The 18,432-nt window shown below is 40.5% G+C and overlaps 1 protein-coding gene across 2 annotated transcripts in view; it reads left to right on the forward strand.

The window, feature by feature from the left end:
• LOC124723116 (set1/Ash2 histone methyltransferase complex subunit ASH2-like) overlaps positions 1 to 6,731 on the forward strand; it is a 199,982-nt gene extending 193,251 nt beyond the window's left edge. For both annotated transcript variants that reach the window (XM_047248300.1, XM_047248299.1), the window contains 2 exons: positions 2,585 to 2,836; positions 6,488 to 6,731. In XM_047248300.1, coding sequence (XP_047104256.1) covers positions 2,585 to 2,836; positions 6,488 to 6,595 — 360 coding nt within the window. In that variant the 3' untranslated portion in view covers positions 6,596 to 6,731. The remainder of the gene's footprint in view (positions 1 to 2,584; positions 2,837 to 6,487) is intronic.
• The last annotated feature ends 11,701 nt before the right edge of the window (positions 6,732 to 18,432 follow it).

Raw genomic sequence — 18,432 nt, forward strand, 5'->3', positions numbered from 1 at the left:
ACAGTGAAACTTATTTTATCAGATTACATTTTGTACCCTGACAGAAGTGTATCCCTTGGTTTAATTGAGGACTTGTCCTCGGTTTTAGGTAATGGCAGTAAGAGTTTAGTGTGCATTTGAAAATTTTGTGGATTCCCACAATTCCTCCCTAAAATATTAGGTAGGGGATTTTAATTTGTAACAGAGTGGCCGGTTCATCCTGTGTGCATAATCTACTAACCACATAATCTGAATATTTAATTTTATTCTTTTTGTATGTGGAATGTCATGTATTTTGAGTATTTTTCTGATTAGAATTTCCAAATGTCTTAATGTATCTAACTTCAACTAATAAACTAAAATTTAACAACAGTAACACACAATCCACATTACCACAAGGCAGCTTGAATGTGTAAGTGTGGTCAGCCAAAAGAATATTCTGCAAATACTACATTCCAATACATTTCATATTTTTCATATTTCACACCACGAACACTTTCATGGCAATAAATTTCAAAATTGGTTACAGTTCCCTGAATGGTATCTATGAAAACTGTGAAAATATGTGGTGCTGGTCATTTGAAAATCCACACTGGCTAAGAAATGTCGGTAAATAGGGACCTCAATTTATTGATGTGTAATGTTGGCTTTTCAAGAATTGCTTTGTTGGGCCCTCTTTTATTGATAGGACTCTAAATAGACACAAGTATCAACAGTTCCTAACACATGTTGTCACAGTTACTGGAAGACATTAACTGGATGTAAGGCCATTGGTATGGTACCAACACGACAGGTGTCCAATCCATTTCACACAGATAATTACAATTCATCATAAAATAACATTTGGAGATTGTTGGATGAGTCAGTGGTGAAACACTCAGTGGAAAGTTACCTGTGCGGGGAAAAGTAAAACGGGAGGTCTAAAGGGAAATAGCGACAAGTTCAAATGGTTCAAATGGCTCTGAGCACTATGTGACTCAACTGCTGTGGTCATAAGTCCCCTAGAACTTAGAACTACTTAAACCTAACTAACGTAAGGACATCACACACATCCATGCCCGAGGCAGGATTCGAACCTGCGACTGTAGCGGTCGTGCGGTTCCAGACTGTAGCAGAGACAAGTCCAGAATACACTAAATGCCAAGTAACATGGAGTACATACTGCAATAAGTCCAGATGAAATTCAGCACACAGTATTGTCTGTTTGGAATCCCTTTATAGTGTGTATTGATGCTTGAGGGCCACATGTTGAGTACTCGATACGATGTACATAATGGTAAACTCGTGCAGTACCTAAATTTTGTGTTTCCTTATGTTAAGTAATAGTAGGGCAGATGTTTGCGAGATCTCTCCTTCTGAAAATGAGACAGCAGTTTGCTACGCTGTTACCTCGTTACTTTCTGATTGAGTTCCACATAAGTTATGTCATTGGAGCAATCTTAAAGGCTCTTTCCAGTGCCACAGGGAAAAAGTATAGAGTTCCATTTAAATATCTCAAGATTATTACTATTGTTTTTAAGTACAAACTTAAAAACAACTGTTAAAGAAATGAGTGGACCTAAGCATCTCTACATCAAAAGCGAAGTCTGTTTTTAACTGCCAGAAAGGCTACAGTCAGTGTTCTCTAGTATGCTAAACATTATTGTAATTCATGATGTTGCAAAAAGGGTAATAACAGTAATTGGGAAATATAATGCAAGTCTTATGAGCCAAATAGGTGGAAATGAAGTCTAGATTTGAAAATGATTAAAAATATCATCTTTCAACAGGACAGTGTAACTGTCCATACAGGCCTTTTGACTAATGGAAAACAAGATGTTATGTACAGTGTGTTGGAACATACAGCCTATTAATGGGATTTGACATAGCCTGACACCCAGCTAATGTTGTATCTCAAGAGTTACATCAGCTGTGGATTGCTATTTTGCAGCTCTTTCAGGAGTAGAATTCCATTGAGAAAATGTTGGAGGAAATGTGTTGACCTAATAACGGTCCTTCACTGCCAGGCATAGTTTTCCATCATGACCCTTGTGTTTTTAAACAGTACTAATCAAATGTCTACACATTAACAACCAATATCCTGCCATGAAACCAACAGGCACGGCTTCTAGGTAAGCAATTTTTACTTCCAAGATGGCTGCTGTGTGCTTAAGAACAAATTTAAATGAAGTACGAGAGACAAATGACACACACACACACACACACACACACACACACACACACACACTCTCTCTCTCTCTCTCTCTCTCTCTCTCTCTCTCTTTTTGTGTAGATCTTAGTTGTGATGGAGGCAATAGCTAAAATAATTAGTATTCTTTATTTGTCAATAATCTGTCATACTGGCTGTTACTTAATACAGAACTTGGAACGAATGAGAGCTCTTTGAAATGATACATTATGTCTGTCTGTATGATTATTCAAAGGACATTGCAGAGTGTGACAGTTGAATTTATATCGCATAATATTATCACAAATCCTTCATAAGTCTGCATATATGAAAGATGTACAGGGAAATAGAAACAAGGAATTTGTCAGTTATAGTCTGTTTTTGCATGCACATTTCATGAACTGGTGGTGACCTTTGCTATGCCTATTTCCATTTCAGCCTCTGGTGAAATTCAAAAACCACCTGTATTATGAGGACAAGGACAGGGTCTCCGAATGCCTGAAGAGTTTGAAGCCTGTAAAAGGAAGCAAGATAGTTTTCTTTAAAAATGGAGTTAACCAAGGTCCAGCTTTCATAGACATTTATGGAGGAGCTTATTATCCATCAGTATCCTTACATAAAAATGCAACAGTATCATTCAACTTTGGACCAAATTTTAAGTATCCTCCAAAAGATTATATGTATAGACCAGTAAGTATATTTGCTCATTTTACATCATCTGTTTGTACTGTTGCCATTTCATTTTTTAGTCATTGTAAGTATAACAGCCAAAGGACAGTTCTGATATCTGGAACTGTACTATTTACCTAATGATTTCATTGAAAAACAGGTAACGTCTTTGACTTCAAGCGTGTATTGTTTAGTACTTGAAGTGAATAAAAATTGCTCACTATTTTAAGATCAGACTAATGGATATAAATAGCTACCCAATAAGGACTTTCATGTGTGGAGATTAGGAACAGATGTTGGACTGTTGGGAACTACAAATGAACTTAGAACAGAGTGAAAAGTTCCACTTTTATAGCATTAGAGGTAGAAATGCATCGAGGAAGTCACTATTTATACACTTGGATGATTTAAGAGAAGTGTTCATCACATATGACGTCCAGAAATAACTGTTGTATTGTCTTGCATTGTTCTCACAGTCACTTGAGGTTTAATCAAAAACAGTGCATTTATGATTTGCTGCCATAAGGTTACGTGCATCAATAATGAACACAGAGTAGATTGTATAGTGTGTGAACTTACAAATTGGAACAAAAAGTTCTTATGTAGAGTAGCAAATGGAGTTTAGTTCAACATATTTTGCAGTATCTATGAATTAGGTGGTACTGTTTGCTACTCAGATATGGCAGTATTTTTGTCTCTCTAATATTCATGAAGTGGCTTGTACATATTAAAAGTTATTTTACAGCCAAGATATCAGACTCTTTTAACTATGGATAGGTGAAATTAAAGGTGTTTTGGAGAAACTGAGCACTGCTATCTTCGCTATAAGAACAGTCTACACTGACACAAAAACAGAAAATTTGCCTATTTTCTGTGTATCTCGCATGGTGTCATATTTTGGAGCAATTCTAGGCACTCAAAAATAATACTCTTAGTCCAGAGAGAGGTTATCAAAACATTCTTGCAGTGTCAATTCTTATACTTCTTTGTTAATGTATTTTCGAACTCCAACTCTTGAGTCAATGCCCTTTTCTCCTACTAGGGATTTGTGGTTAATAATATGGCTTTCTGGCTCAGTAGGTATCAGACAACAAATCCAAAGTTGTGGGGTTCAATCTTTGGTTGGATAGAGGTTTTTCAATAGCTTCTTTAACCTGTGGCAATGATATGTGCATTTAAAAAATATTACGTCCCATGTGGATTCTTCATTTGTAAGGTCAAGAATTTTCTTAACAATTTCAGGAGTGAAATAATTTCTTTAATGATTCACATATATTGATTACTCTCCCTGCAGTAGGTATTACATGAGGTCCATGGATTATGTTGGTAAAATCTCTTTTATATTGTCTTGGAGCTTCTGCATAATAGACTGTACCAGAACTTTAACATATTTGTTGGAGCGTTATGTGCATTGTTTGTTTTTGCACTGAATCCTCTTTAAAACTGCCGTTCACTCTCACTCAAACTAACTGAGCTCTGATAATTCTTTGTCTCCTAAACATTCAGCAAGAATTTCTGCCCGGTTCGAACCTTTGTAACTTATTATAAAAAATCTTCCTTACAAGACTCACGTTTACTCTACTGTGCCAAACTGCTAGTAATAATGGTTAATCTATAAATCAACAATGAAAATGAAACTAAACAATTAGACTTCACAGTGCACTGTAAAACTAACATTTGAGGTTGCCAAATGAAATTTAGACACAATTAGAATTATGATCAGAGGATGTACCAACCCTGGGCAAAATACGTTGTGAGCATAAAAGTTGTATTTTTTATTTCCAATTTTTAACATTTTAACCAGTTAAATGTGCAGTATAGGTGTATAGTACTTCATAAGGCGAAAAGCAAATAGAAAATGTCCCACGAATGTGGAAGGTATTTGTTCAGATTTTTTAATAAAGGGAAAATGTGCGGACAATTTTTGCCTGTGCATGGTGGTTTCTATGGTTAATATGTCAAGGCTCTCACTCTATTGTGAAACAAATAATGGCTGATTATTTTGCTGCTAATAAATAAGTGTCTAGTCATGATACAAGCCTTGTGACATAATGTTACTTCGGCACTTGCACTTAAATTTTCCTGGTTCCATTTTCAAACAGCTTTTCACAAGATGAGCTAACCCAATTTCAGAACTTTCACCACAGAAAACTCTGAGATCACCACTAAGAATCAAACCTGGGACCTTAGCATTACTAGCCAAAAAATGCTAACCACTAGACCAATTGGTCGAATTGGCATTATCATCTGTGACTGAAACAGGAAACAGTGAATGAATACACAGAGCTGTGTAAAATATCATCACTGGGGAAGGTAGAATGAGATTTTCACTCTGCAGCGGAGTGTGCGCTGATATGAAACTTCCTGGCAGATTAAAACTGTGTGCCCGACCGAGACTCTAACTCAGGACCTTTGCCTTTCGCGGGCAAGTGCTCTACCATCTGAGCTACCAAAGCACGACTCACGCCCGGTACTCACAGCTTTACTTCTGCCAGTATCTCGTCTCCTACCTTCCAAACTTTACAGAAGCTCTCCTGCGAACCTTGCAGAACTAGCACTCCTGAAAGAAAGGATATAGCGGAGACATGGCTTAGCCATGGAAGGTAGGAGATGAGATACTGGCAGAAGTAAAGCTGTGAGTACCGGGCGTGAGTCGTGCTTCGGTAGCTCAGATGGTAGAGCACTTGCCCGCGAAAGGCAAAGGTCCCGAGTTCGAGTCTCGGTCGGGCACACAGTCTTAATCTGCCAGGAAGTTTCACTGGGGAAGGTAGTTTTACAAATACTACCAGTGAATCATCATGAGCAGCCAGGGTGAGGTATACTGTAGAGCCTGTTTCTGGTTTTGTTGTAAATGACCACTTTATTCAGTGTCATATTCAGGCATGTAGCATGTGACAGTGATCTGCTTGTAAGACTGCTCGAGTGTGTGCAATTACTACTTCCCCTTCCTAAAACAATGATGCTACTACACGAGCCAGGTAATAGATACACTATATTTCACAAAAATGAGAAACTTACTTTGCCATACCCACTGACGCATGCTGTTTTATAGTTGAAGAATCAGTTGTTCATTGTTTGTTTTGCTCAGTGTGGCACTATCTACTAGGAGAAAATGTAGTCGTTCGGTGTGTGTGTGTGTGTGTGTGTGTGTGTGTGTGTGTGTGTGTGTGTTTTATAGTTTTTGTTCAAGACACTTTCTCTGAGGAGCAAGAGCTCAGTTTCAGTAACATTTGAGTGGTTGTTTTCCTCCAGGCGGTCTTCCAAAGTAGTGTGTACTGTTACTTTTTACAGCTTTGAGGAGCTCATACCTAATTTTAAAATTCCTACATATCTTGCAAATGCAGACAAATTGGAATGAAAAAGAAGTTAACTGAAAGATTCCAGCTTGGTTAAATTTATTTGTGGAGGTGGTGTTAGTGTTGAGATTTTTTTGTACTGTGTTGTTTACGCGGTTTGATTTTTGCACTACTTAATTCTTCTGCATGTTTCCCACCCTATGGATACTGTTATTGCTGTATGTTAGTATGAGCCATGCTATGTCCCTGGTTTGCTGTGTTGTGGCTGTTAATTTAGCCTGGGTTTGTTGGTCTCTTTGGAATCTATAAAATAACTAGTGGCTGTTGTTGCATTTTCTTTGATTGCTAAGGATAACTTAAATTATATTTGTTCCAGATGTCAGAGAAAGCAAAGGAAGCTTTGGCCGAACAAACAATAGCAGATTTGATGTACCTGACAGAAAATGAAGGACGACTGCGCTTAGATGTATATTCAACTCTGTGAAAGCAATTTTTTTTTCTTTTCTTTAAAAATTACCATTAATATTTTGAAAACTATTTTATATTTGTGGAACTTCAGATAATACACTACTGAAAAATCTTGGATATAATTCAAACAATAAAATAAAGGAAGATAAAAATCATTGTATTGAGGTGGTTTGGAGCATTAGAAGGTACATGGACACTTCCTTCTTTCTTCTCTATTATACAATATTGATTCAAATGGCAACAGGTGAATCACTCCTTTTGTGGCTTTTACTACATTTCATTGTCCACATATCCTCCTCACTCTTCTAAACTACAAAAGTATGTCACTCTTACTTACATCTACTGTTACAGCTTCCCATCTTGCGCTACACTCTGGTTGAAAGGTCTTGTTATTTAACATTTGTTACCTGGTGTTACAGCCACATCAGCTGCCAGCTGTGCATCAGTGAAATCTTGGACAACAGGAAGTGGACTCCAATGGACAGAACATGATTATGCATGTTACAGTTGACTTCAATTGTTAAATAGGTCGCCAGGCAGTACCCAATAATAAATTGCATGTGTACACCATACCACAAGTAAACTGATGCTCTTTTGCAAATACATTGACAGTGCCAGTCAGTTTGTGTGTGGTGCTGACTGCTCTGATGGGAGGAACTATGTTTTAAAGTGTAAATTTTAACTAACAACTAACTTTTATCTGACTTTTGTCCTGACAGTAATATAGACTTCATCAAAGTATAACAAAAGTGTTACTAACACACTGTGAAGCATCTGGATAAGAGGTCATGTCTATAATTAATCCTTCGTCTGACATGCCTCGTAACTATTTGCTTTTGCTCTTCTATATAAACACGCTTAATGTAAACGAGAGTGGTTTGCAATTTTAATGTTTCTATTAATATGACAGGTAATTTCTTTCACATACCTTTCCTTTAATGGATGTATATACTTCTGCAGTGACAATGACAGGCTAAATATGGCATAGACAAGGGCGAACAATTCCAGACTTGTTACACATACTTGTAAAGGTGCATACACCCTAGATCAACGAGTGACAACCTTGTTATCAGAGATTTGCTTAGTGTGTACCAGTGGTGAGTCAGACCCACCAAAGCAGTTGGCCTTGGTTGCCGTGCAGATTACTGGTGGTGACATCAAAGTGTTGGCAGTTGGTTGGCCTTGCACCTCCTCTCTTAGTGTGGAGAGTTGAATGTTCATAGGTTCAGTGGCAGTTTGCATTGTCTGTTGAATGGGCATGTCTTTACTGTGTTTAAAAATACTGAAGTATGAGGTGGAGTACGAAGACAGCATTGAAGCTGATGAGTTTTATTGTGAATGGGAATATTTATGGGACCCTGCAAACTGTGATTATCAAGACAAATTGAAAAGATTAGATTCTTGGAGGTGAAATAAGTGAGCTATTGGAAAGTAATATGCATGATGAGCGAAAGAAAATGGAACTTTGACATCTTTTTGCCGTGACGTCAAAGAGAAATAAACAAAATTGGGAGTGACTGTTAATTTTTCAGCTGCAGATACAGCGTCATCTTCAGAAATTTAGAGTCTACACAATTCAATAACAATTCAAAATCTGTAGATTTCATTCTGAAAAAAACATTATATAGCCCATACTTGAAGTCGGCTTTAAGACTAGGCATTAATTTTGTTTCACCACACTGCTCCCTACTTTTTTTTAAAAGAGAGAAGGTGTCACTTTCTTCCTCTTTTCATAATGATCAGTTTGTTGCAGTAAAATGAATGCTGCACATGTGGCAACTGCTAAATCCTCTTCTTACGCCATTATATCGGTCAATGAAATTGTAGTTAAAATGCTAACTTATAACAACAAAATGGGAGCAACATTGGCATGTGGAGGAGGTCGTTTTAGCAAGGTTAAGAATTGGACACTGCCGGTTCAGCCATCGCCATCTGCTGACGGCTGCGCCGGCGCCGTTCTGCCCATGTGGGCACTTGCTGACGGTTAGACACATTTTAATGTCCTGTCCAGATCTTAACACACTGCGCCTCGATCTTAACCTGCCTAATACTTTAGATGCCATTTTAGCGGATGACCCACGAGCAGCTGCTCGTGTTCTTTGTTTTATCAATTTGACAAACCTCGCTAAGGACATTTGATGATGTTTTTTAGTCCTATGCCTGTCAGTCTGTCTTTTATTGTGTTTTCCCTTTTAGTTGTTGTTGTCAACTTGTGCCTCGCGGTGCATTCTTAGAGTAGTCAGGGCGCTAATGACCACTGAAGTTGTGCGCCCGAAAACCACAAAAAAAAAAAAAAAAAAACATTGGCATGTTATCAAAGCCAACTGAGATATTACATGGCTGAATATTAACTGACGATCATCCCAGTTTATTTCCTGGTGGGTAAAGTTTTCTATGCAGTTAGAGTGAGACTTGTTAGCAATGGAGTACCAAATTAGGATTTGTTGAAGATTTTGGATGAGGAGTTACTGAATGCTTACGTGTGTACATAAGAAAATTAATTGAACCTTTATCTCTCCAGACATTGAATCACAACTGTAGAACATGCTTTGTAATTCCTCACTGCATGCAAAAACTTCTCACTGCTGTAATTATTCAGCCATTTGTTTATATACTCACTATGGTTTTCATTGAGGTATTTTTTATATTTTCTCATTTGTGGCCACAGTTAAGCCAAACATAAAACAACTTTAAGCATTTTATTCATGTTCTGTTTGTTAACTGAGGAACATACTAAATGTCCATCGCCTCCTCCTGACTGTTCGAACTTAAATAACTCTTACAAGATTAACAAAAACTATGAATTTTTATGTCACATAGATGATTATGAAATTACTGATGATGTCCCGAGATTTCAGAATGTTCTGCAATGGTGCGGTACAGATCGACACAGAGTCACAGTTGCCTTTTTTATGTCATCCAGTGTACATGGCTTTGTGGCATGGATGGTGTCCTTTACGGTTCCCCACAGAAAAAGTCTGACGACGCAATTGCCACACATCATGATGGTAACGTGATGGTGCACTGTCTTGTCGGGGGGTGGGGAGTGTCTTCATCTTTGTACAAGTCATTCCTGCAACCCAGGAAGATTAACAGCTCATTGTCCTGTAACATAGGGATCATATCTTGCCCAGTGTACACAGTTAAGGCGATTAATGGTTTGATTCTACTTAAACGTAGGCCTCATCAGACCAAACAGTGACATCAGTCAACTATTCATTATCGCAAATCCATTCACAAAATTTGAGATGCCTATGTGGATTGTCTCCCACTCATTGTGGGAAGTAACCTGAGAAAGTTGAGTAAAAAAATTTTTTTAACAAATGTTTATTTATGATTTAATAAATGCTGAATAGAAGAATCATTTTACAACACTTATTTACAGTAATTGCATTACTGCACTGCATTTGTACAGAAGTCAGATTGTACTAATATTCATATTATGTAGAAGGAGTTGGCCACCAGTAAATCTTTCAAGCTCCTCTTAAACTGAATTTTGCTGGTAGTTAAATTGCTGGCAAGTTATTGAAAATGTATGTATCTGAATAATGGACATCTTTTTGGACCGAAGTGACTAAACCTTTGTGAAGATTGTTATTATTCCTAGTATTGAATCCATGAACTGTGCTGTTGGTTTTGTAATCCCCTCCTCGCCCTGGCTCATACTATGATAGAAAACAAAATCTTTTTACAGTTCCTGGAGGATGAAAGAAAAGTTGCCAAGTATGGTATTGGGGACATTTACCAAAAATTATTGCCTTTGATCAACTTCTGTTCATACTGACTCCGCCAATAGGTTGCAGTTTAGTCTTGGAAGCTAATTCCAAAGTTATGTCACAAAGCTATATTAATTTTTGTGGAATAAAGTGTATCTTAAGTTTTCAAGATATTTTCCAATTATTGTTAAGAGTGATGTTGCAACAGAACACCTGGGGAAAATAATCTATATCATTTCAGCTTGATTGGATGATGATGATACGTAAATTTGAGTATGATAGTGCTCCAAGATAACACTTTTGTTCATCCTAAGATGAGGTTAGCATGGGCGGTATTTTTTCTATTTTTCTCACTCTTCATTTCTGATTGGTGACAGGGGGTCTAGGTTTTGTTCCTGGTGCTGATTCTTGCAAGGCAGACATCATTTTTTGTGTGTGCGACAAGTCATTTTCATCACCAATTCAAAAGTACTGTGGAAAACATAAACCACCATATTAGACAATTACTTTGGAACAAATTTGTTTGCAAACCTTTCACACTATAGCCAAATAACAATGTTGTGTTTTCTTTTCCTGATGCAAGATGTTCATAGTTCCTGGGCTACTGTTCATATATCTCCACAATACTTACAAAACGGGAGGCTGGTGATGCCAGTTTCTCTTTTTAGATATTTATGGTCTCAGTTTGATTCACCCCTGTACTTTAATGGAGAAATGAGCCCTTAGGGGCTCAGTATTCATTTGCTGGGTATGGGCTTGGCGGCCCCAGGGTTCCTGAGGTGGGGACTGGTAAGTGCCGTCAGTTCCCTGCCGTAAGCTCTGGGCATGCTTCAGCGACCACTGCATGGTGCAGTGGGGAACTTTGTGTATCTCAGGGAACAGGGATCTTGGCTTGACCGCCTGCATTGTGAGGACAAAGAAACCTCTATACACAAAAAAAGAACCTCAATAACAAGGTGTGCTGCGCACTGATGGGATGCATGGCTGTTAGGGTGGAACAGTCATTAGCGGGCAACCTCAGGGGAACCTGCCGCACCTCAGTTGTAAAAGGCTTACTCAGGCACACGGTGCTCTGCCTGAGTGTACCCTTATTTTCCTAGCTGCTCATGGGACCAAGATGGAACCTTCGAAATCATCATCTTCTTCTCCCAGCTGGAAGGGTGTACTGCTTGGGAGGATTCACACCCATTCATCCAAAAGAATGAGAGGCTAGTCCCCCTGATGATAAGAATACTTTGGACTGCATTAACAGGGCTCATGTAGTCATGAATAATAATGTGTTTCTGGTGATAAAGGGAAAGGAGGGGCATTTGAAAAAGTGCCCCCCCCCCCCTTTTATATCCATAAGAGTTAGGAAGGCCTATCTGGAACTCTAAAATCTATTAAACGATTGTGTAATGGCTCATTATTGGTCAGAACTAACAATTCAAAGCAGGTAGACCTTCTTAAGAAATTGGAGAAACTGGGCAACTACGACATCATTGTTGAGATGCACACCTCTCTCTCAACTTCAGTAAGGGCGTTGTCATGTGCCTAGATATCATGGACACGGGAATTCTCCGACACTTCCTGAACATCTTATGGTGGGGTTCCTTCAACTTAATGTTCAGCCTTACATTCCAAGCTCTATGCGGTGCCATACAACCATGAGTTGTGGAGGTGAAGTGATCTGCGGGAACTGCGGAAAAGCCGCTCATGACGCTATGACTGAGTGTCTGTCTGTCTCTGGCGATCTGCTTCAACTGCTCTGGGAACCACCTAGTCTCGTGTCGAGACTGCCCTGTTTTTGCTGTAGAACACAAAATACAGGAGATAAAAGTGAACAAGCAGATCCCGTATACCGAAGCCAAAAAAGAATATAAGGCTACAAAACCCCTGTCTTTGCCACCTCGTATTGTTCCATGGTGCAGAAACCAAGTCCCAAGGCATACGCTTCAACAGACGATGCCTTGTGTGCCTGTATCCACCACAAGCACATGGACTTGCATGTGTACGTGTCAAGGGAGAAAGAGTAAGGACAAAGCAATCCATGCAGCTGCACCAGGAAAGACCAACAACAGTTCCGCTGCAAACATACGAAAGGTACCAGAAAAGTAGAGTGCCTCTCAATGGCCCTCATCCCCGAAGGGACAGGGTGCAGGGAAAGGTTCATGACGCTCGGGTCAAAAGCTGTCTCGAGTGCTGTCAGACATCGTTCTTTCCCATCTGACTGATGAGGAGGACACCATGGAGTGGATGCCTCAGATCCAAGCAGCCCCTCTGCTCCCCCTCACTCCTCAAGTGCTTAACCTCCCCCGGTGCAAAGATAGGGGTAAACTAAAACCACATCAATGACATAGCTGCCATACTATAATGGAAAATGAATGGGTTCAGGACTCGTGTGGAGGAACTGAAACTCATAGCACAGGCATGTCCCTTGTGCTGCTGTTTACAAGAAACACATTTTAAAGATACAGATGTCCTTGTGCTACAGGGATATATGCTATACCGCAAGGATGACCTGTTGGGGGGAAAGGGCCAAGGGAGATGTCACAGTGTTTGTCACTAATGCGCACCACTCTTCTGCTCTCCCCTTTGCTACTGACCTACAAGCAGTTGCAGTTCACATTCATGTGTATCGTAGCATCAATGTTTGCTCACTGTGTTTACCTCTGCAAGATACACTAGATTCTGAGGCTCCCACAGATGTTATCGCACAACTCCCGCAACCATTTCTCCTCCTAGGAGACTTCAAGGCTCATTATGTCCTGTGGGGCTCAACAAATACTTGCCCTTTGGAGGCTCTCATGAAGTCTCACAAGCTGAGCATCCTCAACACAGGTACTCGCACACATTTCTCTACTGCTACTGTGTCATTCTCAGCCATCAACCTCTCTTTCTTTTCTCCCGCCCTCGCTGACTGTTACGTGGGATGTCAGTGACGACCTTCATTCCAGTGACCACTTCCCAATCAGCTTTCACCTACTAAATGGCTCACCACCTGAAGTTAAGCCCCCAAAATGAATGGTCAGCAGGCCTAACTGGACACTTTTCAGCCAGCTGGCTGTGCTCAAACACTGCAACAGCGTCCAGGGCTGGGTGGCCTACATTACACAAGTAATCCACCGTGTCTCTGACCTCTCCTTCCCACAGACTTCAGGTCAACTTAGGAGTTGAGCAGTACCATCGTGGACAGATGAGGCCATTCTTTGATCTGGGAAAGGCGTGTGGCTTTTCAATATTTAAATGCCGACTGACAGCAGACAACATTAGGGCCTTTCGACTCACGAGGGTCAAGGTTTGATGTGTCATTAAGGAAAGTAAGGAAAGGTCATAACAATCGTTCCTGGACTACATCAATCATCCCACCTCTTCTTTAAAAGTACGGGAAACCATCCAGAGGATTTTTGGTAAATGCTGCTGTTTACCGATAGCAGCAGTGCTGAAACAAGGGTGCCTCCAAACAACACCCAGAGATATTACTCAGACGCTGTCCGAACATTTTGCACAAACTATTGCCAATGCAGGCATTTTGTCACTACTGTGTGACTGTAGAGAGGGAAAAGTTGGACTTCAGGTTCAACAGTTCTGAGGCTTATAACTCCCCTTCTCCATGTGGGAGCTCGAATCGGCACTGACTGAGATTCGTGACACTGCACCCAGTCATGACCCAATCCGGTACTGCATGCTTCGACATTTGCCAGCGGCATCAAAGGAAATCCTCCCTGAATGTTTTAATCTAATATTTCAGACAGGCAACTTCCCCATCTCGTGGAGGGAGGCAATTCTGATCCCTTTCCCCAAAGCAGGAAAGGACTGCTCATGTCCCAGTAGTCATTGGAGTATCGCTTTAACGAGCTGTGTAGGAAAGGCCCTGGAGCATATGGTTACCCATCGTCTCTTCTGGTTGTTAGAGATCAGGTAACTCCTTAGCCGCTCTCAGTGTGGATTCCAAGGATTTCAGTCCGCTGTCGACAATCTGGCCGTCCTAGAGGTGGATATTCAGCAAGCCTTCCTCCGTAAGCATCACTGTATTGCCATATTCTTAGATATAAGTAATTCATATGATACTACTTGGAGACATTGTATTCTTGCACAACTGCATAGATAAGGCTTTTGTGGACACCTCCCCATCTTCATACAGTCTTTCCTGGCTCAGCGGTTTTTTAAGACCCGTGTTGGTGACATGCTGTCTGATCGTTTTGAGCTGGAGAATGGTGTTCCTCAGGCAGTGTTTCAAGTGTCGCCCTCTTTGCCGTAGCCATTAACAGTCCTGTACAGTGCTCCTTATTTGTAGACAATTTTGCTGTTTTCTGTTCCTCAACCAATGTTGTAACGGCGAGCTGTCAGTTGCGACTTACACTGAGCAAATTAGAGGAGTGGGCTGCAAAGACAGGTTTCCAGTTTTCTGCAGAGAGGTTGTGTGTGTGTGTGTGTGTGGGCGCGCGCATTTAAATCGTTCTTGTCGTCTTTTTAATTTGCCAGCCTTGAATATGGGCGACACCATCCTACATTTTAGAGAGACAGTGCAGTTTCTGGGCCTCATGTTTGACTCCCAATTGTTGTGGTTACCACACCTGTGAGACCTGAAAGCCAGAGCCCTGAGGGCAGCGAACATCATAAAATGCATTAGCCACAGGTCTTGGAGAGTGGACAGGGCACATCTCCTCCAGTTTTATCGGGCTTCTGTGTGTTCGTGGCTAGACTGTGGTTGCACAGTGTATAGGTCAGTGATGCTATCTTACTTGTGGATCATTGACGCTGTCCATCATGAAAGGATTTGGCTTGCCACGGGTGCTTATCAGACCAGTCCCATACCTAGCGTCTTTGCTGAGGTGGGGGACTGCCACTTACCATCTGGTGCCAGCTCCTCATGGTGCGTCAGGTGTGCAAGTTCCTTGCAGCTCAGACTTCACCCGCACACCATACTGTTACTCGTCCACCTCTGGTATGCCTTTTTCCCAACTATCCACAAGCCATGATGCGATCTGGGATCTGCGTGCAGCATGTGCTGGAGTCATTCGGTGTGGAGCCAGTACGACCCAAATCCAAGTTTTTAACTGGCTACCAGCTTGGTTACTGGAGAGACCCATTGTGATTTTAGATTTGGTGTGGTGCATTAGAGATAGCACTTTTGCTTCCGTTTTCAATGTGATATTCTCTGAAGTTTTTACTCTCTCCAGGGTTTTTAAGCCAGCAGATACAGTAACCCATGATATCCAGGATGCCCTCCTACAGTTACGACTACTGGGGAAGGTGGTGTCTTTTTGCTGGGTACCTGGGCACATTGGAATTGTGGGAAATGGAAGGGCAGATTGTTGCAGCCAAGGAGGCGTGTCGTGATCCTCCATTATTTCGGTGTGCTTGCCCCGTGCATGCTATCACTTTGCTGTTGAGGTGTGTCGATGGGAAGATGAGTGGCTGGCAGTGACCAGTAACAAGCTCAATGTCGTCAAGCAAACAACTCGGCTCTGGAGTACTTCCTTCCAGCCACATCGGCCGGATGAGGTCCTTCTTACTCTGCCTCGCATAGGCCATAGCCGTATGATGGATGAATTCTTACTCCAGCGAGAAGACCCTCCAATGTGTGTGGCCTACAGATCACGGCCCGCCACATTTTATTGGACTGCATTTTATTTGCCAACCAGTGGACTGCTGTGGATCTGCAGTCTACTTTATTTAATGATCAAAAGATACGGTTTTAAAGGTTTGTGTATCGTCCAATGTTTTTAATAAGATTTTAGGGAGAGGTTCTTAATGTGTCAAAGGGTGGCTGGCTCACCCTAGTTTTTTGTAATAAATTTCCATAAAATGGATTTCATGAACACTGTTGTGCATACTTTGGAAATGGAATTTTAATATCTGTATTTCACTATTATGATACCAGCATTAAAAATCCATATCATGTATTATCTAAAAAGTTATTTTGACTCCTAGCATGAGGCTACAGTTTTTTGGGATGACCTTTTTGTATTGGCTACTTGATTTTTGATACCAGGCAACAGAAAATTAATTACTGTTCATTAAAGCCAGATTCCTTTCAGTAGTTAGTTTCATCCAATGCTCACCCAATACTTAAGTTTTACTATGCCAAATACATTTTTCACTCCTGCAACTAGAGCCTGTAGATCACTTCATCAGGTAACCAGATAAGCTAAAAGCATTAACTTCAGTCCACTTGCGGACATAGCTTTATAACTGAAAAGCACTGTCTGCTGTATTTTACATGATATTAAGATATGTTTTTTGAGACATAAGGTAATGTTAGATGTGCTAAAGTTCATTTTTTATAATATCACATTATATGCTGAGGCGTGCAGCGCAGCCTGCCTTGGACTGTAGCCTCGACTGCTGGGCGAGCCTTGACTCGTGCTGCTAGGTCAACCAGCTGGGCTGTGCGGCAATCTGACAGTCCGAGTCCGCCAGTGCGGTTCGGCTACTCATTGAGTCATGCGCGCACTGGGCATCACATAGTTGCAGTTGTGTAACAAAATCTCTACGGCCCGTTTGCAAGCGGTTTTTTGTATTTTTCCTCCGCACAATATGTACCGACACAGTACTTCACCTCTGGTCTTATATTAAAATAACTGGTGGCTGTAACACCGGTAGCAAGATGCTTACTCAAATCTCCACTGTCACTTCTAATTATTAAATCAACATAACTGTTAGGTGCATGAGGAAAAACCCTGTACCCTACAATGCAGTGAAAATAATTCATTTTATTAGTGATTGTCCTACCAGCTTACTAATTAGAGAATGTTTGTAATACTAAATAAGTACATATTTAAAAGCTTTTACTGACTAACACAGACTGTTATACCACAGCACAATTTTTCTCATATTTTATGAAATATTTTCCCTCACGATGTACACCTTTCCGTATGCAAATCCTGGCTTCCGAGTGTAGTTTATTTGACAGAAATTTTGTTAAAAATATCAACAGTTGAAATTTATTTCTTCATGGACCGACCAACACAAACTTGTATAATAAGGAAGACCCTATGAATCTTTCATTAAAAACCTTGGAGTTTGGGAAATCTGTCTAAATTCCAATCAAACTGAGTGGTTTGATACCCTTCACCATTTCATAGTAAAAATGTCAGGAATAAAATTAAGGAACAATTAAGGCATTTGGAAAAAATTTTAACCACTATTTCCCCCTGCTCTATTCTGTAATAACAACTGGCTTTGCAGCCACTTGGGAAAGACAATTTTGGAATCCACATGAAGTACAAATTGAAACTAGCAACTTCCAGTGACTATGTTACTGACAATAATTTTTGTCAGCAGTAAGTTTCTGGTTAAGCTTAAAGGCGGAGTTTCAATAGCTATCAGATAATGTGCTAAGAAACTTATTACCTGTTTCATCCACATATCTGTGTGGAAAGGCTTTTCCATCTTACATGTACATAAAAAATAAATCCAGAAACAAACTTCACAGCAAGAGCAATTTGAAACTGTCTTTACTTTCTGTGGTTCCTGATTTCAGAGTTATGTCACATGCAAAGCAGGCGTATCCTCCTCAACAAATTCCAAGGAATAGTTGAGTCTGAGAGTTCCATAATGAAAATTTTAGATTATTAGGAAAGTATAAAGTACTTCAATATTGCATACTAACCTACCCATTGTGCAAAAGCTTCATCAGCACTTTTCATGTGGTACAGCTGATATGTAAAGCATTATACAAGCATTATGGCTATTAGACTGTTTGCTTTGAATTCAATTACTTCCACACCACAGTGAGCACTGTTTTTTGTCATGTGCATCATTTTACATTACGCATTATTTTTCTTAGTAAAGGATTAATGCCCTGTTCCTAGCACATTAAACCTTCATGATTCTCAAAGGAGTGCAGATGATTCAGAAAGCAATTCCACATTCTGCACGTATGTGGCCAGTCAATCCCGCCTCCCCAGCACTGCTTGCGCTGAGCCCTGTTGACACTCGGGTTCAGCCAGGTACCTGACGAGCCGTGGGCCTCGACAGCACATTGTGGCTCATGCTCTCTGTTGCTGATACAGCTGAACTCGACTCCCTGCGGTGTGGGCAACAGGATGGAACAGCCGACCATAGCCAGGCTCGGGCAAGTAAATGTGGCGCGATGGACATCTCTGATTATAAGAAAGCCCTTCAACAACACAAACAAGCAGCACGTGGC

The sequence above is a fragment of the Schistocerca piceifrons genome, chromosome X (assembly GCF_021461385.2).
Source record: "Schistocerca piceifrons isolate TAMUIC-IGC-003096 chromosome X, iqSchPice1.1, whole genome shotgun sequence".
Classification (NCBI taxonomy): Eukaryota; Metazoa; Arthropoda; class Insecta; order Orthoptera; family Acrididae; genus Schistocerca; species Schistocerca piceifrons.